This window comes from Octopus bimaculoides, chromosome 10 (genome assembly GCF_046866305.1).
Source record: "Octopus bimaculoides isolate indiv1 chromosome 10, ASM4686630v1, whole genome shotgun sequence".
NCBI lineage: Eukaryota > Metazoa > Mollusca > Cephalopoda > Octopoda > Octopodidae > Octopus > Octopus bimaculoides.
Window position 1 is genome coordinate 85,425,559 of NC_142937.1, and position 26,336 is coordinate 85,451,894.

The window sequence follows — 26,336 nt, forward strand, 5'->3', positions numbered from 1 at the left end:
ATGGACTCTTCCCCCTACCCAGCAAACGAAGATTCAAACTGAGATACCAAATGCATCATAAGGGCCAAAGGAATTTATTTTTCCTTTATTTCCACTCACATACATTGTAAATCATGTCAAATAAGATAACCAAGAGACAAAATACTGATTTCTTTCAATTAGATGCAAAAACAAATATATTGCCAACACTTGCTTTATCAACCTCAAAGTGTAACAAGCACCTCAGCACATAAAAGATACCAGCCCATCCATCCTGCTGAATTGAACACAGCACTTGCAAACTAACACACCTCTTAACTTTAGTTCTACAGCTATTGCTTTGAGCAGTCGTTATGTTTCAACACTGTTGAATATATTTTCAGCTTATGTAGACTGATCCATTTAGGAGTTATATTTGTTAATGCCTAAGATGCAAATTTACTTAACACATCACTATTTTACCAGAATAGTTTGTGAGAAGAAAACAACATGAAGTGTTTTGCTCAAGAACACAGTGCACCATCCTGTCCAGGAACTGAAACCATGATCTTGCGAGTCCAGCTCCTTAACCACTAGGCCATGCACCCTCTCTCTCTCTATCTCTATCATATATATATTTTTATATATGTAACAAACAAATAAACATATGAATTGGAGCATGACATGGTCCTCCAGCTTGTCAGATCCTGCCAAACATTCAATGTTGTATGCACAAGTGCTTATGTATGAAGTGTGTATATATCTTACATACAGGAGGGGGGGGGCATATACATACACACAACAGCAACATGTTCCTGTCCCTTTTATCATATTTTAATAACCACTCAACACCCAGCAAAAACCATTTCCCTTTCTTCTATAATCCCACTCAGTCAAAAGAGTTGCTTAATTTTGAAAGCTACATAGCAGCCTCACTAGTGCCAGTGCCATGGAAAACAAGCACCCGGTGCACACTGTAAAGGAGTTGGTATTTGGAAGAGCATCCAATCAAACAGATCATGCTGAAGCTGAGACACTGAAGTAAAATGTGGCCCCCAACCTGTTAGAACCTGCCAAACCCACGCCAGACATAAATTATGATGATATGCACCTGTACTGGTTCCAGTCATTGGTCTGTAACCATTCTGGGATACAGCTTTCAGGAATTTTCACTAATCATATCAACCACTGTACTAGTTCCAGTTTCACTCTTATTTTATCATTTCTATCAACTAATTCAGTGGTTCTTAACCAAGGGTGAATCGCCCCCTTGAAGGTGAAAATTGAATCTTTTTGTGGAACATCACCAATGTCAGGGCTCACACTAGTTAGTCCTTTCTACATTTAAATTTAGAATAAAGTTTTATTTTAATTCATTTTTCTTTTGCATTTACTTGTACAAAATTTTTTTAGTGTTGATAAGTCGTAATTACCTTATATTTAATATTTGCTATCATTTTTTGGTGGGTGATTATCAATTAGCCTATGTCAAAAATAGCTTTTAGGGGGCAATGGCCAGGAAAAGGTTGAAAGCCACTGAACTAATTTATGTTTTACCTGTGTGCCATAAAGGAATGTAATTTAATGCATGCCAATATACACACACACACACACACACACACACACACACACACACACATACACAAATATATGTACATAAAAAATAAAATTTATAAATATATATATATATATATATATATATATATATATATACACACACACACACACTGCATATAATGTACATACATACATGTACATACTGTATCATCGTAGTTTTTGAAAGAACATTCAGTAATGAGTCTTGTAGACTAACAAGCAGTAAGTTAATCAGAGAACAGAAATGGATCACAGGCATCACCAATTGAAATCAAGCCCAAATTACCTACCTAACCCAAAAATACATTGGAAACAACATACACACAGAAAGGTGGGTAGGCAGCTTCCAGCAGAAAGGTTATCAAAATAGATACATTTCAACGAGAATAAGGTTCCTACTGAAGTGGCTTACATTTCAACTTGCAGATCATTACCTACATCTTTAAATTATTTGGCAGACTCAGTAGAGTAACTACTGAGTCTGCCAAAGTGTCTAGTGGTGCTTAATTGTGTTCATTTAAATTCAGAGTTCAAATCCTACCAAGATTTACTTTTGTCTTTTATGTGTCTATACCAATCAAGTGCAGAGGATTTATCTTAATCAACAATTTTTCTCAAAATGTATGGCTACGGTAAAATTAATAGAGTAGCACACAAAGTGCCTAACAGTATTTAGCTGTGTAACTTTAAAAGCTTTTAGTTCAATGCTAGCAATGGTCAACTTTGTTTTTCATCCTTCTGAGCTTGATAAGTACCAGTGAGTACTGATGACCGAAGTAGCTATATCCATCCTCCACATTTGCTCACAAGATTCATTAAGTAAAATGGAATTTCATCAATCAACAGTTATCTTCCCTTCATCTTTATCATTTTACATCTACTTTCCATACTGGCACAATTAGACAGGTCGTCACAGTCCAGATCAGTTCTTGTTCAGAATTACTGCTCTCCTAGACAACCTGGAGGATAGCATCTTGCTTGTATATTCCATCCTTGGTAGGGTTTCTATGACTGGCTGCCCTTCCTAACACATGGTTGAGTGCATTTTACAGTGGCTATGCCTCTGTGTGTGTGTGTGTGTGTGTGTGTGTGTGTGTGTGTGTGTGTGTAAATATGCAGTGCCATTCCCCAGCATGGCTGCAGTCCAATGACAGTAACAATATATACATATATATATTGCGACTGGCCCTCATGCCGGTGGCATGTAAAAGCACCCACTACACTCTCGGAGTGGTTGGCGTTAGGAAGGGCATCCAGCTGTAGAAACTCTGCCAGATCAGCCTTCTGGCTTGCCAGTCCTTAGTCAAATCGTCCAACCCATGCTAGCATAGAAAGCGGACGTTAAACGATGATGATGATGATGATACATATATATACATATATCTTAGCACATATATATATGTATACATATGGTAGCACATATATACACATACATCTCCAGACATATATATGTGTACATGTATGTACATATACATTTTTACATAAATACATACATATTCATAGCAACAAAGTGTGTGTATGTGAGTGTGTTTATTTATATAAACAGATATACAGATATATTTGTTTTTTTTTAAAGATAGTTTTATTGTTTTAGCTTTTACGAATAAAGCTTGCTGTAGTAGCACCGCCTCCTGTGTGTGTATGTATGTGTAAAATACTCAAGTGCTGCTGCTCATGAGAGTGGTGACGTAAGGAACACAAAATAAATCTTCCTTGGGATAAATTTACAAACCAAAAATTTGACATTCCTTGTCATCGACATTGCAATATGTGAGCTGCTTCAGCACTTCATTTTTTTAACCCATCAATTGCCTCCCAGTTTTTTTTTAATTTTTTTTTTTATTTTTATACATCTGTAAATGGTCGAAAGGAAGAAAAATGTGAAGGACGATGACCATTTGCTAGACATCCGGTCAGTATGTATATATCTCATCCTCCTACACAGTGGGAATTGAGAAACGTGAGCAAAGCTATTTCTGACATAAGAAAACTAGCAGGGTGGCGGGGGTGGGGGTACAAAGCGAAGTGGTTAGGCAAATGATTAAAATATTTCAATAATGTAATCAGATTATTATAATAAAATTTGGGGCAAATGCCAGGTTTTTGAAATTTGATTTTTGATTTTTTTTTTTCCTTTTTCGCAGGAATAAAACAGTCGATGGAATTCATTCCAGTATCTTATAAAATAATACCAAAAAACAAAAAAAAACTGAGCCTTTGCTACAGTTCTTCAATTTGTATTTGACATCACGAGTGAGAGACTTGCAGGGGCACCGCCTTCAAGCAATAAACAGCAGAAAGTCACAACAAACAGAGCGAAGAACTAAACACCATAACGTCTGGCAGAGAGAGAGACAGAGAGACTTTATCCCTTCACATTGACAATGACTTTCTTTCGTAACTACGAAATAGCGAAAAATTAAAGAACATCTTTTTTTTTTTTTTAGTGTCTGTTAACCTCACCTAACATACACACATATATACTTACACACGTGTGTGGAGACACACACATCTCTCTCTATATATATATGTGTGTGTGTGTGTGTGTGTGTGTGTGTGTGTGTGTGTGTGTGTGTTTTCGCTAATACTAATTGTGAGCTAACTCGTTACTTGACACTAATAATTTTCTATGCCGACAGCTGAAGTCATATGACACAATCAGATAAAACCGTTTTTTCTCTCTGGTGCAGCAAAAACAAAATAAAAACATATAATGATGAAGGAAAGAAGAAGGTAGCAAGAAAACGGAAATAAAAATATCTAAAAAAAAAAGTTAACGATTAAATAAAAATTTCTAGAGAAACACAGAAGAGAATTTGCGCCGTTGCCTCCCCCAAATGATGCAGCGAAGTAGAGATTACCATACTAAAAACGAATACGAAAGAATGCTCCAGTGCGCCAAGAATTCCTTCAGATTATATATATATATATATATATATATATATATATATATATATATATATATATATATATACAAATTAAATGAACAACACACAGACACACACATACAAGGAGGGGTTTCGAGCACCGCGTTGGAAATTATCAAACGATGATTCCTGAAACAATTTACGAAAAAATAAGCAAAAACAATAACTAATTGCAAACAAATTTTGGAGAATAAAATTAAAAAACCAGACACGCACATTATGCCCGTATACATGTGTGTGTGTGTGTACAGGGGCATGCATGCATGTATTTATATATATATATATATATATATAATATTATACAGATATACTGTGTTTAAGTAGAAATTACGCCACATCACGGAAGACAATATTTTCGCGGGTTTTGCCAGATTATATATATATATAAGAATTAATTATTATGAGGAAAGGGAAAAGCGATTGTATATTCTTGTCAAGCAGAAAAGCACAGATTTAGAAGCACATTCTTGTACATAGATACTTATCGCTAAACGCAGACAAATATTAACACACACACGTAACCATAAGCGACTATTTGTTGAATTATATATATATATATATATATGCATAAAAATATACACGCGCACACACATATATAAAATTAATACATATTACCGTACATTATATAATCATATATATATAAACACATAAATACATATAAACATTTACATACACATATATACACACATAATTAACAGGCCTATAAAAAAATAAACGTATATATATACACACACACACACACACACACACAGAAAGGTATACACATTTGTAAGCACAATATCTATATCAATATATTTATAATATATATGATGTAACATCTACTTATATATATATGCATACAAACACACACCACACATATATATATAGCTAAGGTACCTGACAATTTTAACTGGCTTGTAGCAGGATTTTACGCGGTGCTTTTTGTATGTCATCATATTTATATTTGTTTTTATTGTAATGCAATTGATATATTCCGGTTTTCTATGATGTGTGAAACTGTTTATTAATAATTAAAAGTTGGCAACTTAAGAAAACACTGTTTAACTTTGTTTTCATTGTAATTCTAAATTGATGTGAAATGCATAAAGCAGAAGCAATTCTAACACAAATAGGTTTTATTCAAAAGAGCTATGGAGTAAACATTCCTTGTTCTGTAGTTTGGTGCTCTAATGAAAAAATTATCCACTTGGCCTAACATCTGAGTATGTAACATTAAACTGATCATGAGAGAAACATAGACTTGTTAGTCCAACTCCAGCAATCCTGAGAGAACTGCTCTTTAGATGTGTTGTGATTGGTCATAGAGAAAGATTGTCACTAAAAATTGAAGGCAATTAAACTAAAATAGCAATGTATAAGATGAAAATAGGCGAATGCATTGAATGAAAACGTCTCTTTTCCTTGGCACAGCCAGTCATAACGCTGACTTCAGTCGCATGAGGCATGGATTCCAATAGCTAGTCTTGTGCTACAACTGAAGTAAAAGGTTTACAACCAGGATTGTTGGCACACTTTTGTTATGTGTAACTCATACTAGGAGAAAGATGAAGTTTTTTCCTCTCCAAACATACAAATCTTCAAGACCTGCTCTCAACTCATCAGCTGGTGTCCCTTAAAGGAAGACTGTCAGAGTTTGCTTGAAATCAGCAGAGAACAAAACTGTGATTGTACCCATGATGTTAGTGTTGCCGTTGAGATCTTGTTAGGTACGAGTCAGCATGAAAATGCAAGTCTGTGAAACATCATGCATTCGTCTAATACTTTCGACTTATTCTGCTTCAGAATCAGTGCTTGTTTCACTCCTTTGCCAATATTGTACAAAGGACTATAATTGTGTACACGGTTTGAGTTGCAGTTTAAAAGCAGAATGGACAGTGCTGCCACCTGTGAGCGAAGCAGTAGCTGTTTCAAAGGTTTGAATGAATGAAACTTTCAGCCAAAATTTGATTTATTAAAAACCTTCACCTGTTCCACCAGAATTGTGGCTGTGTAATTAAGAAGTTCACTTTCCATCTATATAGTTTTGGGTTCAACGTCTTCTACTACAGCCCCAGGTTGACCAAAACCTTGTGAGTGAATTTGGTAGATGGAAACAGAAAGAAGTCCATCATATATGTGAGAGAGTGTGTGTGTGTGTGTGTGTGTGTGTGTGTGTGTGCATGCGTTTTGTGTGTATTTACATTTAAACTACAAAAGTTACAAGTGATGAGCAGTGTTGTAGTCACTTCTTCAGTCAACAAATCATCCACCAGCTTTGCACCTTCAAAAGATCTCTTGCTTGGAAAACTGATAAGGGTGAGCAAAAGGTAGAGCATTCATTTGAAAAACAAACCTCAGTCAAATATCACCAATTGTTTGACCCTTTTACTTTCTTATTTTAACCAAGAATGGCTCATTTTGGTATGCATACTGTTCTACTGTTGACAGTCAAAGATAATTACCTAAAGAATCTGAGAGTTGCACCTGTAGTTTGTATTGGAGTTACTTGTCTGCAATATGCAGTATTTTCAATGAAGATCAATGCTTAGTTGTACATGTTAGACATAAACTTTAAATGCAAGTTTTTTGACTCTTATTTCACATGTTCTTCTTTTAAGCCACCCTGATGATTATGCCAAAGTTGGTGAAAACCGGATGATGAACAAACATAACAAACATGCTCCTCATTTTGCTGTGGAATACAAGATTGTAGCCTCTTCTAAGGTACTATTCCAGTCCACTTTATGTCCAACGAGGCATCTTCTCTAGCAAGCTGCACAGAATTTTCCAGACTTATCAAGAACTGTTTTGAGGTCCTAGAATGATGTTAGACCATGAATATTGAGCAGGAGGTGCTTGAAATTTAAATAGACTACAAAAGTTCCTCATTTAAAAATCCTACCTTCAAAATGTTATAATGTATATTTTCAGTTACAGCTGAGCTTTGAATGCATGGAAAAGTAGATGCTAAAACAATGATGCTGTTGACACTTAAATTTGGCTACACTTCTAAAAATATCCAGGTACTATACTCTACAAATCAGACAGTTAATTTTTATAAAATGCGAAATAATACTCAAGCATTAATGTAAGTTAAAAGTCAGATTTATAGAATATTACACCTAAATGTTTTAGAAACAAATTCCAATGAAAGAAATTGTTTTCTATCTTCCATGATATTTGAAACTGTGTACTAACTTTTCAATATGGAATTCTAATAACAGCATTCTAGATATACATTATACTAGCATGTGTGTATGTGTAATTAAATAGAAAGAATGAGAGAGATTAAAAACTGATTGAGAAAGAAAAATTAATCAACACACACACGTGTGTGTGTGTGTGTGTGTGTGTGTGTGTGTGTGTGTGTGTGTGTGTGTGTGTGTGTGTGTGTGTGTGTGTGTGTGTGTGTGTGTGTGTGTGTGTGTGTGTGTGTGTGTGTGTGTGTGTGTGTGTGTGTGTGTGTGTGTGTGTGTGTGTGTGTGTGTGTGTGTGTGTGTGTGTGTGTGTGTGTGTGTGTGTGTGTGTGTGTGTGTGTGTGTGTGTGTGTGTGTGTGTGTGTGTGTGTGTGTGTGTGTGTGTGTGTGTGTGTGTGTGTGTGTGTGTGTGTGTGTGTGTGTGTGTGTGTGTGTGTGTGTGTGTGTGTGTGTGTGTGTGTGTGTGTGTGTGTGTGTGTGTGTGTGTGTGTGTGTGTGTGTGTGTGTGTGTGTGTGTGTGTGTGTGTGTGTGTGTGTGTGTGTGTGTGTGTGTGTGTGTGTGTGTGTGTGTGTGTGTGTGTGTGTGTGTGTGTGTGTGTGTGTGTGTGTGTGTGTGTGTGTGTGTGTGTGTGTGTGTGTGTGTGTGTGTGTGTGTGTGTGTGTGTGTGTGTGTGTGTGTGTGTGTGTGTGTGTGTGTGTGTGTGTGTGTGTGTGTGTGTGTGTGTGTGTGTGTGTGTGTGTGTGTGTAAGTACACATGCACAATGAGATCAGCAACAAATTTAGTATGCAAATAGTAGACCATCAGGGCTCAGTCATCAACCTCTCTAAAGACCTATACTGGAAATATTTACAGTACTAAGAAACAGTCGGATCTAGTAACATTTTCAGCTGATGCAGAGATGAAATAAGGCCCCACAAAAAATGTACATTTTTGATCATTGAAAAACTATTTCCCAAACACACAAACTTTACTCTCTCTTTCTCTCCCCACCCCTTTCTAGATGACTGCTACAAATATACTTAAGTAATGAAGAAAAGGTTTCACACAAAATGTGTTGTGAACAAAGAATGGTCTAAGAATATATTAAGCTTGAGAAAAATATAGCATTCAGTTTTACCTCTTGTAATAAGTTAATACTTTACAATGCATTTACAGTCCCAGCAGTGGCACCAACATTTGTAATGTTTGCCTGTAGAAGAAATTTCCTCGCAACACATTAAAGGCAGTGATATCTGGAATCTTCCACTGAAATAATGATACTGACAGCACCAAAAATTAATAAATCAACCAAATGCTTAAAAATGATGAGAACAACATTCTACGAGTCAGTAGTGAACTCGAGAAGTATTCACATCCAGATGGCCTTCCATGCAACCCCAGAATTACTGGACTATCGTCATTCAAAGTCCGTTTTCCATGCTGGCATGGATTGAGCAATTTAACCAGAGCTGGTAAGGCCAGGAGCTGCACCAGGTTCCATTATCTGTTCTGGCATAGTTTCTACAGTTGAATGCTCTTCCTAATGCCAACCACTCCAAAGAGTGAGCAGGGTGTTCTTTTATGTGGCACCAGCACTGGTATCAATTCTGCTGTGGTGGTCAGGTCTTCTTGAGTACAACAAGGCACCAGATGTCTTGTTCCATTGTCATCTTTGTACGGCTCAGTGTCTTGAGATTGCCCTTCAATACTTCATCCAGGTCTTCCTGGGTCTCCCTCTTCCATAAGTTCCAGCCACTTTAAGTGATTAGCACTTCTGTATACAACTACCTAGTGTACCCCGAATAAGAACAGGAAGAGAAACATTCTACATGCCCAAAAAAGGTCATGTATGACAGAAGGATAGTCTCTAGGAGTTACGTGTGATACATAATGTTATATTTCAGAGGTTATGCTTTTGCAATCAAAGAACAGGAGAAAGCTACAAAATACTTAATGAGCAAAAGCTCTTAAACTGCATGATGCAAAAGAAAATGTTGAGGATATCAAATTCTCTGGAAGAAATCACACAAGTGATCAGCAGCTGTTCAATAATGTCACTGAGGTACTATCTTCTAATACGGCATGATGAGGTTGCAGAAACATAAAACAAAATTCATAGGAAAGACTGCCCTGGGGTAAATAGAAAATATTTCTATTGTTGAAATAAACACATGTAAACACAAGGAATATTGGTGAAACATTACCATAAAAATTTCTGCCAAGTGTTCAATATAGTTGTTTGAACAAGAAATAATTATATACAGTTTTATGCGAACATTTATTTCAAAATCAGTGAGAAAAGAGTATTTGCAGACGACTGTTTAGAAAGCTACAATTTCTCAACCAAGTTTTAAAATTCTTTTATACCTATGATTATCAGTGCACTTAGCTACATTAGCAAAAGTTTAAGTGCCAATCTTGAAAAGCTGAAATTTTCAGATCAAGAAAGTAACAGCTAAAATGTAATTTAAAAATACAATCTGTAAACAAAATAGTAAAAGGGAGAAAGATTTTTCACTATTGTTGTTATTCAAATTCCAGTAATAGAGCAAGGTTTGTTTCTTTGTTAGAAACCAGTGCCTTCTTTATGGGAAGGATTCAAATAAAAAATGGTAACATGGACATATGCATACATACACATGTATAATACAATCATGCATAAATATGTTTGTACATACAAAGGTGGCAAATTGAGAGTCATGGATAACATTCATTCTAGCTCACTGTATTCAGAGTTCAAATCCCATAGAGGTCCAATTTGTCTTCAGAGTTGTTAAAAAAAAAATCGCCAACCCTATACTGGGATAATTTTTTTCTTTCTGAAAGAAACTGACTGTGGTTAAGATTTTGGTAGGGATTGGCTCCAAAAGATCTAAAATGTCTAAAACAGATTACATATTATGATGGCACTCCTACAATTTCTTATGAAGCTGAAGGCCCAAGGAAGGAAAGACGCGTGTGTATATGTGTACATATGTATACACACACGTACATGTGTGCACATATGTATGTACATACATACATACATACATACATGGACACATAGGTGAAGGCATGATTGTGGGGAAAAGATCACATCAGAACCATATGGTTTGGGGTTCAGTCCCAAACTCCAAGTCCAGTGGACACTGTTGGTGGGTGTCCTATATTCTACCTGCAGGTCGACTATTATATTTTGTGAGTAAAATTGATGGATGGAACTGAAGAAGCTCATCATGTGAGATTGTGCATTCATACTTCCTTTTATCTTCATATGTTTGCTGGTTGTAGACAAAAATTTCACAGTCCACAGGTGTTGTTTGCATGCAGTCTACTACAAAAACACATACAGGCACCTTGTCATGTCTCAATACTGCACAATGTTTGTAAGAAAGGTGCATTCAAATAGTGTAATTTGTTTTCAGTTCTTCATGTTACCATGCCCAAGCTGTTTACTGCTCAATACACTGGGGGATTATTACCTTGCTTGGAAACAGGTGAAGTCTGACAACAGGAAGGGCATCCAGCTGTAAAAAAAACTCTGCCCTAATATAGTCTTATCTGACCCATACAAACATGGAAAAAGCAAATGATGAACAAAGATGAAGGTATGTGTGTGTATTAGGCAACAGGTTTACATAGCAAAGAGAATAGCAAAAGGAAAGAGATTTCCCAATGTTCTACAGCAGGAGGATCAGAGGCATGAGGTGTTCAGGATTGCAAAACAGTGTATCAAAGAGAACAGAGATGTTGTTAGTGAGAAAAGTGTGCGAAGTGAGAAAAGTGTGCGAATGGATAATGGTATGCTTGCACTTAGCGATTCTGAGAAGAAAGCTTGATGGAAATACCACTATAAAAGGTTGCCAAATGTAGAGAATGCAAATATAGAACCAACCAAGGGATCAGCCATCAGAGTCTACAGCAGTAAGATCGATAAGGTAATTAAGGATATGAAGACAGGGAAAGTTCTCGGACCATCAGGAATCACTGCTGAGATGCTTAAAATATCTAGCAGAGTGGGATATGGCCTAGTCACTTGCATAATTAATCAGGTTATCCAGGAAGGTGTCATATCCAACAACTAGTGTAATAGTATTTTAGTTAGCTGCTACAAGGATAAAGCTAATGCCTAGATAAAAACAACTACAGATATATCAGACTCTAACTCTCATGTAAGTTACAGAGAGAGTTATAGCTCGATTGACTAAGAATAGAATTAAACTAAAGGAAATGCAGTTTGGTTTTGTGTTTGAGAAGGGTACCACAGATGTCATCTTCCTAGTGAGACAACTGTAGGAGAAGTATCTGGCCAAAAGTAAACCACTGTACTTAGCTTTCATCAACCTGGAGAAAGCTTTTGTCAGAGTCTCTTGCTCTGTTGTCTGGTCGTCTCTAAGGAAGTTAGGAGTAGATGAGTGGCTTGTTAGAGCTGTACATGCCATGTATAGTGGTGCTATCAGTAAGCTGGGAGTCAGCCAAGAGTACAGTGATGAATCTAGTGTACAGGTAGGGGTTCACTATGGCTCAGTTCTCAGACCACTTTTATTCATCATAGTCCTCCAGGCCATAACAGACAAATTTAAAACTGGCTGCATGAAGGAACTACTATTTGCTGATGACCTCACTCTTATAACAGAATCTGTAACAGAATTGGAGAAGAAATTCCAAGTATGGAAACAAAACCTGGAATCAAAGGACCTTAAAGTTAATCTTGCAAACATTAAAGTTGTTGATAGTAAGAAAGCAGACAAGACTCTCTTTCCATCAGGTAAATAGCCTAGGTTATAGAGAGATGTCTTTACATATGTCTCTATGGACAGACCAATTTGAATTCTGTGGATTCATAAACAGTTTAAGACAGCATGCATGTTTTACAAGAAAATATATAAGTTAGCCAACATATCTTTTACTTGTTCCACTCATTAGACTGTTGCCATGCTGGAGCACTGTCTGGAAAGGTTCTTGAAAGGTTTGGTCAAACAAACCTACTCCAGTATTTATAAACCTGGTAATTGTTTTACCAGTCTCGTTTGCTAAGCCACTTAATTACAGGAAAGTAAACAAACCAACACCAGCTGTCGAGTGGTAGCAGGAGATAAACACACACACACACACACATGCAACAGGCTTCTTTTAGTTTCCCTCTACCAAATCCACTTACAAAGCTTTGGTCAACCCAGGGTTATATTAGAAGACAGTTACCCAAAGTGCCACACATGGAGAGAAAAAGGGGTTAGTTGAATTAGTTTCAATCCTATGTTGGGATTTTATCAGTGATCAAGTAACAATCAAAGACATCATTGGAAAAAGTGCGCATGAAACGAATGTGGTGCACTTGCCCTTCCCTGGCACCAAGGAAGAGGAATGGAAATGTTACTATGAGAGTTTGGTGAATAGGAATGCAAGAGAGAGGGGGAGGGTGTGTACACAAAATAGACTCAACAGAGGAACTAGCTATTTGAAGTTAGCTATATTGTTAAAAGCACAATTAAGGATATTAGGGCAAGGGAAGCTGGACCATCAGGGATAGTCACTAAGATGCTGAAAATAACCTGTGAAGTAGAAAGAACATCTGCCTGTCAGTCCCTTAGCACAGAATGAGTTACATTCAATGACTGACATCAACAACTGCGACGAGGACAAAGGACATATTCTAGGAAAATGTAACTATAGAAGTGACATAAAATTGATGGACCAGATAATGAAAGTGACAATAATAGCACAACAGACTAGGAGGAGAATTCGTTTAGATGAAGTGCATTTTGAGTTTATGCCTGGATGAGGGTACCGCCATTGGTCTCTTCTTAGTAAGACAGCTACAAGGGAAAGTCTTAGCTAAGCCACTGTATCTAGCTTTTGTCAACCTAGAGAAGGTGCCAAGCTGACCAATGTGGAAGAAAAAAAGGTATGAAGAGATGGGAAGAAATGGTAAAAGCTGGACTTAAGAAGCATAATATTACAAAGGAAATGATATGACTGCAAGAAATGGTTCGACACTGCACTAGACGAAACTCTTCCAACCTATACAAGCAGGGAAAAGCAGATTAAAATATTGAGTTACACTTATACATACACATATACACATATATACATGCATGCATACATACATGAATGTCCAAATACGTATACATACATACACAGGCATTTATACATTATATATATATATATATATATATATATATATATATACATACATATATATACACACATACATATATACATACATGTTCATATAGATGTATATATATATATACACACACATATACATATATATATACATATATACACACATATATACGCATACACACAAATATATGCATACACGTATGTATATATATATGCGTATATATATATGTATGTATACATACATATATATATGTCACACTGATCGGTGGCAAAAAAAAAACTGATTTTCATATTCTCTCATTAACCAATACTAATATCCTCGTCTGTTCTTCGTGTACGGAGGGAGGTAAAGAATCCGATCGTTTTTGTTTTTACTTTTCTATCTTTTATTCAATAAACGCAATTGATATACGATATAATCCTTAATTATTCTCCATAGAATACAGAACCCATGCAGATAGTAATTACTAAAAAGACAGACCAGGTACATGCTACAGTACTGACGTAGTTCGAACATACAGGATGCTGCGATCATCGTCGGTTTTTAATTGCTTTAAGCATATTAATATTTACAGTAACAAATCCATGAGCCTTTGAATATCTTTAATGCTCAAACTGGAAAATTATCTATAATTCAGTCCATACATACATACATGGATAGATAAATAATACACAGATAGACGTACAAGTCTGATGTTTGTTATAAAGTGGGAGTTATGTCAACTGACTCGATTTTATCAATACTATAGATAAATGTTACAGATATTTTCAGAGACTAGAACAAGCAGTCTAATATATCGATCCCTCTCGTCTGCGACCGGTACCGTTATTTCTCTGACTACGAAAGAATGAAAGCCAAAGTTGACCTCAGACCGTAAAGGGCCGCAACTGAATACCGCAAGGTATTTTGTCCAATACTCTTAAATGATTGTCAACCACCGCCTTTTTGTAATAATTATAATTTCTTAAGACACAAAACTAGAAATCGGACGGTGGAGGTAAATCGATTAAATCGATGATTCCCAGAGATTGACTAGTAATTTATTGTCTCGATTCCTAAACGATGAACTGCAAAGTGATGAGATTTGAACTCTGCACGTAAAGCACTGCAACATACACTGCTCTGAAACGATCGGCCAACCACCCGCCCTTTTATAACAATAATTAATTTGATTTTGATATGGGCACAAAAGACTAAGATTTTTTTTTTTTCTTTTGGTGGGGGAGCTGATTAACTGAATAAATATACCCCAGTACTTGACTGGCACTTTATCATTTCCAGAAGGATGAAAAGCCTTCAAATATTTAAGTCAAAAACATCGCCTGATTCCTTCCTCAAAATCTCAGGACCTGTGCCTACACGAGAGAAAAAAAATCATTATGACGTTGCCTTTCATCCCCTTAGGGGTCGATAAAATAAGTACCAATTGAGTACTGGGGTTGATGTAATCGACTAGCCTTCTCTCACAAAATTCCAGGCCTTGTGCCTATAATAGAAAGGATTATCATCATCATTATTACTGCTCAAACCCTAAGGTAATTGTACAAGCTTGTAATAAATCATTTCTAATAGACTGACACAAGCTCACATCTTAAGGAGGGTATTCATAGTCAATGCAAGCGAGATTTGAACGTATAAGAATTTAGTCCAGTGCTCTACACATTTCTTTCAAGTAGACAGAGGTGGAATGAGGAATATAATCGATTGTTGCAATCTTCAACATATTCTTTAGTTGACCTCTGGGTAGGAAGAAAGCAGCCCTGAGAAATATTGATAGCACTTGCGATGCCTTGCTATATATATAGCTGTGTCCCTTTGTGTTTTACGTTCCAATACCACCGAACGTTTAGCATTTTTTTTTCATCTTCCTGGGATCGAGATAAGTCGATTAAAATCAATTACTAATCAAGTATTGAAAAGGGAGATGAGAACAATATCTCCACCTACTCTCAAAAAAATATTCGTGATCATTTGCCTATTAGAAATCAATGAAGATTGTGATGTTTGACTCCAAGTCACCCAATATTTACGATCAAACACATAACTTAATTTCAAGCATAATGTAGTCTATGAGCACACACTCTCTCTCTCTCTCTAATGATAGAATGTGATTTGAAGATTTAGCTGTTATTTCTAGCATACTAAGCGGCCACGTAGAGGTTCATTCGTTGGTTCGACTGATGTTTGTGCTGTTGATGAAGAAAGAATTAAATTGCCGGTTAATACTTACGGTGTGGTTAATGCCCCACATGAAGACACTGAGGAGAGGTTCGTTAGCTCTGAACAGCTTCACTTTTTGTTGGACAGTTTTCATTTTAAGGTGCTTCCTTTTGGCACTAGCCATGTCTGTTGGTTTATTGTTTGGTTGGTTCCTTTATTATTGTAAATGATCACAAAATTCGAGGGTCGGGAGAGAGAAATCACTCACAGACACACTACAAAACACAAGATAAATATAGCAGGTGCAGTGTTTGGAATTCTATCACAGCAGCCTGCACAAGACTTTCAACTAAAATAACCAGACATCCTCCAGTGGGGAATGAGAGTTAAAGTGAAGCTGTTCGTATCAGTTAAGTACATACAACTGTGTGGGAGTGTGTAGATTGTGAGATATATATATGTGTGTGTGTCTGTGTATGTATGTGTGAATGTATGTATGTGTTTGAGTGTGTGTATGTATGTATGCGACTGACAACTGAGACGTGCGGAATCGTATAACGGTGGCAAATGGTGTTCAGCAGAAATACAAATATTCACATATACATATATATATATATGAATGTATATATATCTATGTGTGTAGATGTTTATATTACAAGTGAATATAAATCTGCCTCTTTACAAGCAGATGGTTTCAGATTATGACAGATCTTTGTTGGGTTCTGCTTTGTTTTGTTTTGATTTCTTCTTCTTTTGCCTTTTAAATCCTGTTTCATGAGTCATGTAAATCCCAATACGAAGGGACAAGAAAGCATGTTGTTCTTGTGTTGTAGTGGCAGTGGTTGTGCACTGTTGTTGCTTTTGATGTTGTTCTTAATATCAGAGGCGGTATTTAGACGAATACCACGATTTCAAAAAAAAGTCAAGTCAACTTAAGTAAATCCATAAACGAACACATACAAAAAAAAACAAACAAGTCACCACTGGACAGTTTAGCTATTGAAAAAAGGGGTCTGTTTCTCTCTCTCGTTCCTTTTTTCTGCTCTTTCTCCCTTTCAAACTATCGCTTGACTCGGTATAATTGTTTTTTTTCTGTTAAAATATCTTCCAACAAGCGCTAAACTATGTTTTCCTTATTGCTTCTTAATGATATACCGTATTCAGGTCTACGTTTGTTTTGCTCCACGGATGAATAATCCTCCATAATTATCCGTCTTAAATTCTTCTCCGTTGGATACTTTGAAAATTCAATAGACAGATAGGTAGATAGATACACAAACACACATATAGATATACAAACACATATATATATATATGTATATATATATATATACGTGTGTGTAATTACAGAGGTATGTCTTCCAAGACGGTGAGTGTTTCAAAAGTGATGGAGGTTAATAAATGAATAGCAATTGGGAAAGAGAGAAAGAGTGGGAGGTAGGAGAAAAGCAAAATGTTCTTCCAGTGGATAGTGGTGTCTGCCCAAAACACACCACTGGCCAGGGATTGTACCGCTGGTCTGTCCTACTTAATTCACTGTCGCCCCTGGCCGCGTCACTTTACTCCTCCACTTGTCTAGTACTAATACCAAAATGGCGATGATTGCTCTGGATTTCCCAGCAGGCCTTGCCAGATTCTATTTGCAAGGGAGATCACTGCACTGCTTTTTTCTTCCCCCTCACCTCCCCCACACTATCACTACTTTCTCTCATGGTGCAAACAGCAGACCTTTCTTTCAATTCCCACCTCTCTCTCTTTCTCTCTCTGCCTCTTTCTCTCTCTCTGCCTCTCTGTCTCTTCCTCTTTCTCTCTCTGTCTATCTCTTTGCCTCTCTCCCTCTCTTCCTCGGTCTTTCTTTCTCTTCTTCTTTCTCTAATTATATTCGTGCTAGGGCGACAAGTTGTTGTTATTGTTTAGCCTCAAGTCAGCCCTAAATGAGCAAAGCTATAATAAAAGACGTCCCAACCGTGACCATCTTGTTTTTTTTTTTTACAGCTATGAGTGAATTGGAGGAAATTTAGCTTCTATCTCTAGCCTACAGCGCAATGATGCAGAGGTACCCAGAAGTTAGCAGAAAAGATATAGCGATAAGGTTGTACTAAACACTTTTCATTTTATTTCTTTGGTTTCATTCCACTACATTCTGAGTTCAAAATTCTTCTGGGATTTTTTTTTTTTTTTGCCATTTTGAAATTGATTAAAGAAAGTACCAGTAATATTTTACAATTAGTTGTACTTCTTCCCTTTTGCTGTTGTCTTCCTCCTCCTCTTGTAATTAATAAAATAAAGAAGAATCATTATTCATTTAATGTAACTAAAATTTTTTCCGCATTCTGGTACAACATCGTTATTGATTAACACCAGGTCAGCCCTGAATGAGCAGCCCATGATCAAAGGCATTCCAAACAGGACCATCCTGACTGTTTAGAAGTAAGTAGGAATCTTTTATCCAATGCAGCATTACCTTTCTCAAAGTAGTGGGGTGTACATTTGAGGGAGATTTAGTTGTTATTTCCAGTAGATTGAGAGACCAGGTCTAAGACCTCACAGAAATAGCAGAGGGAGAGCAATGGACAAAAATGGGACCCTTACAGCTAGCAATTGAGATAGGAAGTAGCTGAATCCAAGACAATGAAAGAGAAACAGAAAGTGTTAATGAGAATCATAAAGATTTTTCTACATGAGGATCATAGCCAGATTGACAATTAACAATTAAGACAGTTGAAGAGGGGATAAACTCAGGAGTCAAGCTATAGATAATGGCATTGTTTGAGATATGGTGAAAGCAGTAAGTTTGAACTCGGATGAGAAAATTCCAGCTGTTTTTGTAAACAAGACTGTTCAATGAAAGATCAAGGTCACCTGAGTAGAGCAATGCAAAAAAAATATCAATGAACTTGTAAACAAATGCATTGCCCAATCATGCAAAAAAAAAAAAAAAACTACCTATAAACCCATACTCTCAAATCAGAAAAAAAAATGTCTGGTTTGAAAATCAAGAGTCGCCAATTGCATAAAATTGAGGACTGTTCAGAAATAACAATCCTAAGTTTATATATGTTTTCTTTTATTCTCCACATACCAACAGAAGACAGACCTCATCTAGTATTATTGGCACAGTAAACCACAATAGTTAAATAGCATGAAGTTTGTGAGAACAGGTTTGAAATAGGACAATAATTCAAGCATAGAATACAATCAGTTTCAATTTACAAAGTAAAGGTACAGTTTACATAAATGGTTATGGAAATGTACACATTCATGTTTTACAAAGTTAACTGAGCAATTTATGTTGTAGAAAAAGGGTTATTAATATAGTAATTTATGTTGTAGAAAAAGGGTTATTAATATAGTAATTTATGTTGTAGAAAAAGGGTTATTAGTATAATTTATTATTATTATTATTTACTTTTAATCTGTATGCTTGTTACAATTACTCGCTGAGACACACCCAGCATCCTAGGACAAGTGAAAGATAAGAGATGTTATAGTATGACTGAAAGTTTGGGGAGGGCAAGTGACAGGGGCAGTAGCAAAATATCCTCATGTAATAAAACATACACATTTAAATTGATAGGGTTTTTCTAAGGATGTGGACAGTACTTGTCAGCACAACCTTTTGGATTTCTCTGAGACATGGTTCTCCTGGGATCTTATCTAGATGTATCTCGCATCCCTTTCTTATCATATCAAGGGCACCCACAATAATAAGAACAGGTCTCGCTTTAAGATGCCACATCTTTTGTATTTCAATTTCCAGGTCCTTATATTTACTTAATTTATCAAATTCCTTTACAGATATATTTTCGTCAGTGGGAGCACTTACATCTATTAGTCTACAAGTATTTTCTTCTCTCTCTTTAATGACTATGTTTGGTTGATTAGCCTGAATCATTCTGTTGGTGTTGACTGGAAAATCCCAGACGATAGTGACATTTTTACCTTCAACGACTGGCTCAGGATGATGTTCATACCAATAAGCAGGAATACTTACTTTGTAGTGTTTACATATTTTCCAATGTAAATATTGTCCTACCCTATCATGGCATATTATTATTATTATTATTATTATTAATGTAATTAATTTAATAAAAAGAGATAAGTAATTTTCATGTTTCAGTCAACTTAAACGTGTCTCATATTAAGACAGGCTAAATGAGACTAATTCAGTGTTCTAGAAAATATTATCAAGTGGATTTTCTTGAGTTAACACCTTGTTTGAATGTAACATGTGTACAAGTAGATCATGGTAAAGAAGTAGAAAGAAAAGAAGTTAAAATATATGTTTTTAAACCAATGAAGTAGAAATTGACAAATGGTTTTCCATTCAATTTTATGTGTCTTGCAATTAAAGATAGTTGAAAATAGAGCTGTTTCTATTCTGTGTTGATGTTTCTATAATATTTGTGGAAATGATAGCGTTGTAACAGTTGTTTATCGCCAGTTCAACTCTAATCGAGTAGCCCAAGAATCAAAAGCATTCCAGCTGTGGTCACCTAGTTTTTTTAATGGTATTTAATACTAGGGTGGTTGATTGGCTGAACCATTAGAGCACCAGAAAAATACCTTGTGGTATTTATTCCAGCTCTTTATGTTCTGAGTTCAAATCCCATCACAGTTAACTTTGCCTTTCATCCTTTGAGGGTCAAAAAAAAATAAAGTTGTGCTGTACGCTTTCAGTTTGGTAGTTTGTGCTTTCATACATGTATGTGTGTGTGTGTGTGTGTGTGTGTCTCACTCTCTTTTCCTACAGTCGCACACACACTCACACATATACATACATACATTATATATACACCCCTGTCATATTGTGGTAATTAAATAAGGTGACAAGTATTATAATAACATAAACTAGAATACAAATGTGGTGAGAGATTGACTTAATCTCTTGCCATGTTTAATATCAGCATCTAATTATTTGGTCACTATTAGCAAGTCAGCTCTGTTACAAAAACTTAGACTATGTCTCAGACCTGAAGATAACTACTGAGTTTTGGTGCTTTCCTTTGCCCCATTATTAGGTGCCCTGCAGAAAAAGGTCAGTAGGAACTTCTCTGACTAAGAAAAAGGTCATGCTTACCTCCTCTGGCTAATTCTTAAAAACAAGGAAATTTATCAAGCAAAAAAAGAAGATATCAAATAGTGCAGAAAATGTATTCATATAAAATTTTTTATTATTATTTGTTATCAGTTGTCTGTAGACAAAACTATAACATCCTCAGGTCATAATTTTTTCTGAGCAAAATAGTGTCAGCTGATTGCAAGTTCTTGCTGAATCATTTTTATTCCAGAGATTTCCTTCTCTTTGGTGGATTGTCTTCACTATGACTGGTGAGCACCATCTCCCCTTGACTATACAGGATGGCTGTTTGTTCTCCTCAGTTTCTCTGGTCTTTGGCAGGTCTTGATTTTCAGCTCACAGGCTGTATAAAAATCACACTCTTCACCAAGTAACCAGTTACCAGTTTAGTTGCTGATCACCTGATCATGCAACAGGTTGTATTGGGTTACATATTTCCAGTGGTGCATGAGTAACCTAATATATAAAAAATTACATATTAAATCATATCTGGTTGAAGTGCTAAGTCAACATCTGTATTGAATCCAGATATTTTAAAGGAATTCCATCAAAATCCAAATAGAAAAGGTTGAATTTTAAGCACAGGCACAAGGCAAAAAAAATATACTTGATTTGTATTTTTTTTTCTACGATAATAATGATGATTTCTAACTATAGTACAATACCATACATTTTGGGGGCGGTTATACTAAATATTATTGACCTCTAGCACTAGACTGATGCTTATTATATTGAAATTGAAAGGATACAAAGTAAGTAAAATCTAACAAACTTAGAAGTTAAAGTAACACAGTTAAACACTGTAAAGCTTTATTTCTCAGATGCTCTACCAATTCTACCACTTCACAAACATCAAGGCTTAAAATGGACAATCACATCACTGAATCTCAAAGCGACAAGATACAAGACAATCTAGGATTAATTCAAAACAATGTGAATGAATAAGTATTACATTTGACAGAGGAATCTGAATCCTAAAGGGTTAACCTTTCTCATTTCTACTGCACAACACTTCACTTGCTTCCTCATGAAACAGACACCAAAACAATGGTAACAATGATACCTCTTAAAACAGAAGTTATTAAATTTTATGATAAAACAAAGAATTCATTTGATCTCCGACACTCCCAGGTACTTCATTGATGGTAATACAATGTTGAATAATTATATACACTCTCTCTCTCTCTCTCTCTCTATCTATCTATCTATCTATCTATCTACACATCTACACACACACACACACACACACATCATCATCATCATCTTTTAACATCCGTTTTCCATGCTGAAAATATAACCATCATCATTTAGCATCCGTTTTCCAGGCTAGCATGAATTTGATTGGATTTGACTGGGACTGGTAAGATAGAGAGCTGTTCCAGGCTTCGGTCTGATTTGGCTTGGTTTCTACAGCTGGCTACCCTTCCTAACACCAGCCACTCCAAAAGTGTAGTGGGTACCTTTTACGTGTCACATGCATAGGCCACAACTATGATTTCAATTGGTTAGACATTTCTTCTCAAACATAGCAAATTGCCAAAGGTCTCAATCATTTGTCGTTGCCTCTGTGAGACTCAACATCCAAAGAACATGGTTCACCACCTCATCCCATGTCTTCATGAGCGAATGTGTGTGTGTGTGTGTGTGAGAGAGAGAGAGATAGTAAATAACAGAGAGAAATAGAGAGAGTGCAAAAGACTGAGTGAGAAAGATTGAGTTACGTGTATACTATAGACAAAGATACATATAGCTCTCCATTTGTGCAGATGGGTATATATATATATATATAGATAGATAGAGAGATAGATAGATAGATAGCATCTATTGCTATTAATAGCTGACGAGAATGCATTGTACCTCTTCGCTCCGACATTCGAAACTCTGAGTACTATAATGACAACTTACTGTTTGTTCTAAATTATAACATATATAAATAATCCTCTATTTATCTAATATCGAGGTCTCATTCTTTTGTTGTCATTTTTTATTAATATTATTATATATATATATATATATATATATATATATATATATATATATTTGTTATACACTTTAAATAACACTCAAAACTATGGTTGTATGATGTTCCTATCTTGTTATATGCACGTACACACACAAACACATTCGTATAAAAACGACATACAGTCAAGAATCTACATGGCCATAATTAAGATATATGATCTAATCCCAATCACAACATATCCTGCTGAAATTAATCAATGCCATCAACTTCCTTCCTTATATCAAAACAAATAAGAACCCAATTTCCTAGACATACGATTCCAAATCTTCCATCAGTGAATTACCTACCACTTTCATCTACAAATATAGAAACTGCTGCAATTTTGTAAAAACTAACAAGATTTCTTATTTGCACACTATTTGCCAATTTTTGAAGAAATAGAACATATATAGGTACAGACATGGCTGTTGGTTACGAAGCTTGCTTTATAAACCATATGGTTTGGGATTCAGCCCCACTGCATGGCAGATTGGGCCAGTGACTTCTACTAAAGTTGTGAGTCAACCAATGCCTTGAGTAAATTTGGTGGACAGGAAATGTGCATAAGCTTGTTGTGCATGTGTTGCGTGTATAATATATATATATACACACACACACTATATACATACATATTATACACACATATATCTTCATCATGTATGTATGCATTTATATACTTATGTATGTAAGTATGCATTCATTATGTATGTTATATGAATGCACATATGTATGTGTGTATGTATGCATAGCCAGTGTCCAATGACTGAAACAAGTTAAGAATAAAAGATAATTGTGGGCACAAAGTGGTCAAGTGGTTATTATATTGGACTACTAACTTACAGATCATAAGTTCAATTCCCCTGAAGGTATTTCATCGTGTTATAAGGCAAATTATTCAATTTCTACACAGGTACAGACTGTGTTGTTAAGAAGTTCACTTCCTATCACATAGTTTTAAGTTCAATCCCAATGTGTGGTACCTTGGACAAGTGGTTGTATAAAGTTTCCCCAATAGATTGATTTGTCAAGGATTTGATGATCTTAAGGTGCAGTTTTAATAGTTTTGTTGGGTAAAGTTTGGGTCTGGAGTGAAGAAAATAGTGAAGAGTATTTGGAGAATTGTTGTCAATCAAGGACACAAACAGACCAAGAAACTAGGTCACGCAGACTGTACAGCATGATCTTTGCTGCTTGTTGGAGACCAGCAGAATATGTAGGAGATCTAGGCTTCAGCAGGTATTGAAGTCACAAAGAATATTTCAGAGAGAAAGAGAAGTGAGTACCAACCACATAGTTCCGAGTTCAGTCCCACTGCGTGGCACCTTGGGCAAGTCTCTTCTACTATAGCCTCGGGCCGACCAAAGCCTTGTGAGTGGATTTGGTAGACAGAAACTGAAAGAAGCCCGTTGTATAGATGTGTTTGTGTGTCTGTGTTTGTCCCCTAACATCGCTTCACAACCGATGCTGGTGTGTTTACGTCCCCGTAACTTAGCAGTTCGGCAAAAGAGACTGATAGGATAAGTATTAGGCTTACAAAGAATAAACCCTGGGGTCGATTTGCTCGACTAAAGGCGGTGCCCCAGTATGGCCGCAGTCAAATGACTGAAACAAGTAAAAAAAGAGAGAGAAATGTTCAGTTTAAGATAAGAACTATACAGCTAGTGGTGGATGGAGTTTAGAAACAAATGAAACAAGAGGAGTGGGGAAAGAAACTTTCTATGAGAGTAATTGATAGTCTTTAGAGCAAATAAATAGACAGGATAGAAAAATGAGTCATAGGAAGAGTAAATTCCTCATTAACAAGGACATTACTCTCTTGAAAGCTGGAGCTAATAGGGTAGTAAGGACAGCAGAAACAGAGCATGAGAAAAATTGTTGTTTAACCCTGAGTCACACTTGGTCAGGCAGACCCATGCTGAGACTACCCTATCTTTTATTCAGACTTTGTGAATCTAGGATCACATTGTCCTCCAATGCATAGCTGCTTTTTTTTTTTATTTATTTATCTTTTACTTGTTTTAGTCATTAGACTGTGGCCATACTGGGACACCACCTTGAATTTTTTTAGTTGAATGAATCAACCCCAGTACTTCTTTTTTTAAAAAAAAAAGTGTTATTTATTCTATCAGTCTCTTTTGCAGAACTGCTAAGTTATGGGGACACAAACACAGGCACAAAGACACACACATATATATATATATGACAGACTTTTAGTTTCTTATTTATTTATTGCCCACAAGGGGCTAAACACAGAGGGGACAAACAAGGACAGACAAAGGGATTAAGTCGATTACATCGACCCCCCCCCCCAGTGCATAACTGGTACTTAATTTATCGACCCTGAAAGGATGAAAGGCAAAGTTGACCTCGGTGGAATTTGAACTCAGAACGTAACAGCAGACAAAATACTGCTAAGCATTTCGCCCGGTGTGCTAACGATTCTGCCAGCTTGCTGACTTAGTTTCTGTTTCTGTCTACTAGAAATACTCACAAGGCTTTGGTCAACCCGAGGCTATAGCAGAAGACACTTGCCCAAGGTGCCCTGCAGTGGGACTGAACCCGGAATCATGTGGTTGGCAAGCAAGCTTTTTACTGCACAGCCACACCTATGCCTCTTGATTTTTTTTTATAAGATAGTGTTTGTGTGTGTGATGTGAAGGAGATTTGGCTGCTATATCTAGCAAGTTGACCATATACAGGGCTGCTTATTGGATCATTAAAGTTTTGTCTCAGAGTAGAATGAGTATGAAACCACAATCTATGGCCAAGACACTAAGCTTTCACTGGCTGAGTAGAAAAGCTCACCTCACTACTATCAAAATGAAATGATTGGAGTACTGAGTGCGATTACTGCTAGAAGAAACTTTAAAAAAAACAATCTATAATAGAACAGCTTAATTTTGCAGGGAAGAATTGTCACACGTCCATTCTAATATTACATAATTGGAGATAAACAGCAGCTCTTTGATCCTTGTGAATCAGGAAAAAAATAAAAACAATTTGGTGAAAATCTGAAGAACGAACAAAAAGAATAGTTTAGTACACAACTGCCTGTAAGTTGTCACTTCATAGATTTAACCTTCTTGAACCTTTGTGTTTAAATTTTAGCTGAATTCGTTACCTATACTGCACTTTATCAGTATTATGACTAATTCTTTTGATGTATTCAACTTGCATGGTTATGTATGTGTGTGAGATTAATCAATGTGATGATTTGACATGCTACAAAACCGAAAGTATAGGAAATTAAAAATGTTTATTTTTTTATGCTTCAGTGACATTACAGCACTGCGTAAAACTATTATCTAAAAATGTATTCATGTGTGTGTGCATACACACACACAGACACA

General features: G+C 36.1%; 1 protein-coding gene across 2 annotated transcripts in view; it reads right to left on the reverse strand.

Annotated features, from left to right (window-relative positions):
• LOC106871327 (phosphatidylinositol 5-phosphate 4-kinase type-2 alpha) overlaps positions 1–17,501 on the reverse strand; it is a 114,213-nt gene extending 96,712 nt beyond the window's left edge. For both annotated transcript variants that reach the window (XM_089358918.1, XM_089358917.1), the window contains exon 1: positions 15,975–17,501. In XM_089358918.1, coding sequence (XP_089215044.1) covers positions 15,975–16,088 — 114 coding nt within the window. In that variant the 5' untranslated portion in view covers positions 16,089–17,501. The remainder of the gene's footprint in view (positions 1–15,974) is intronic.
• Between the last annotated feature and the right edge of the window lie 8,835 nt (positions 17,502–26,336).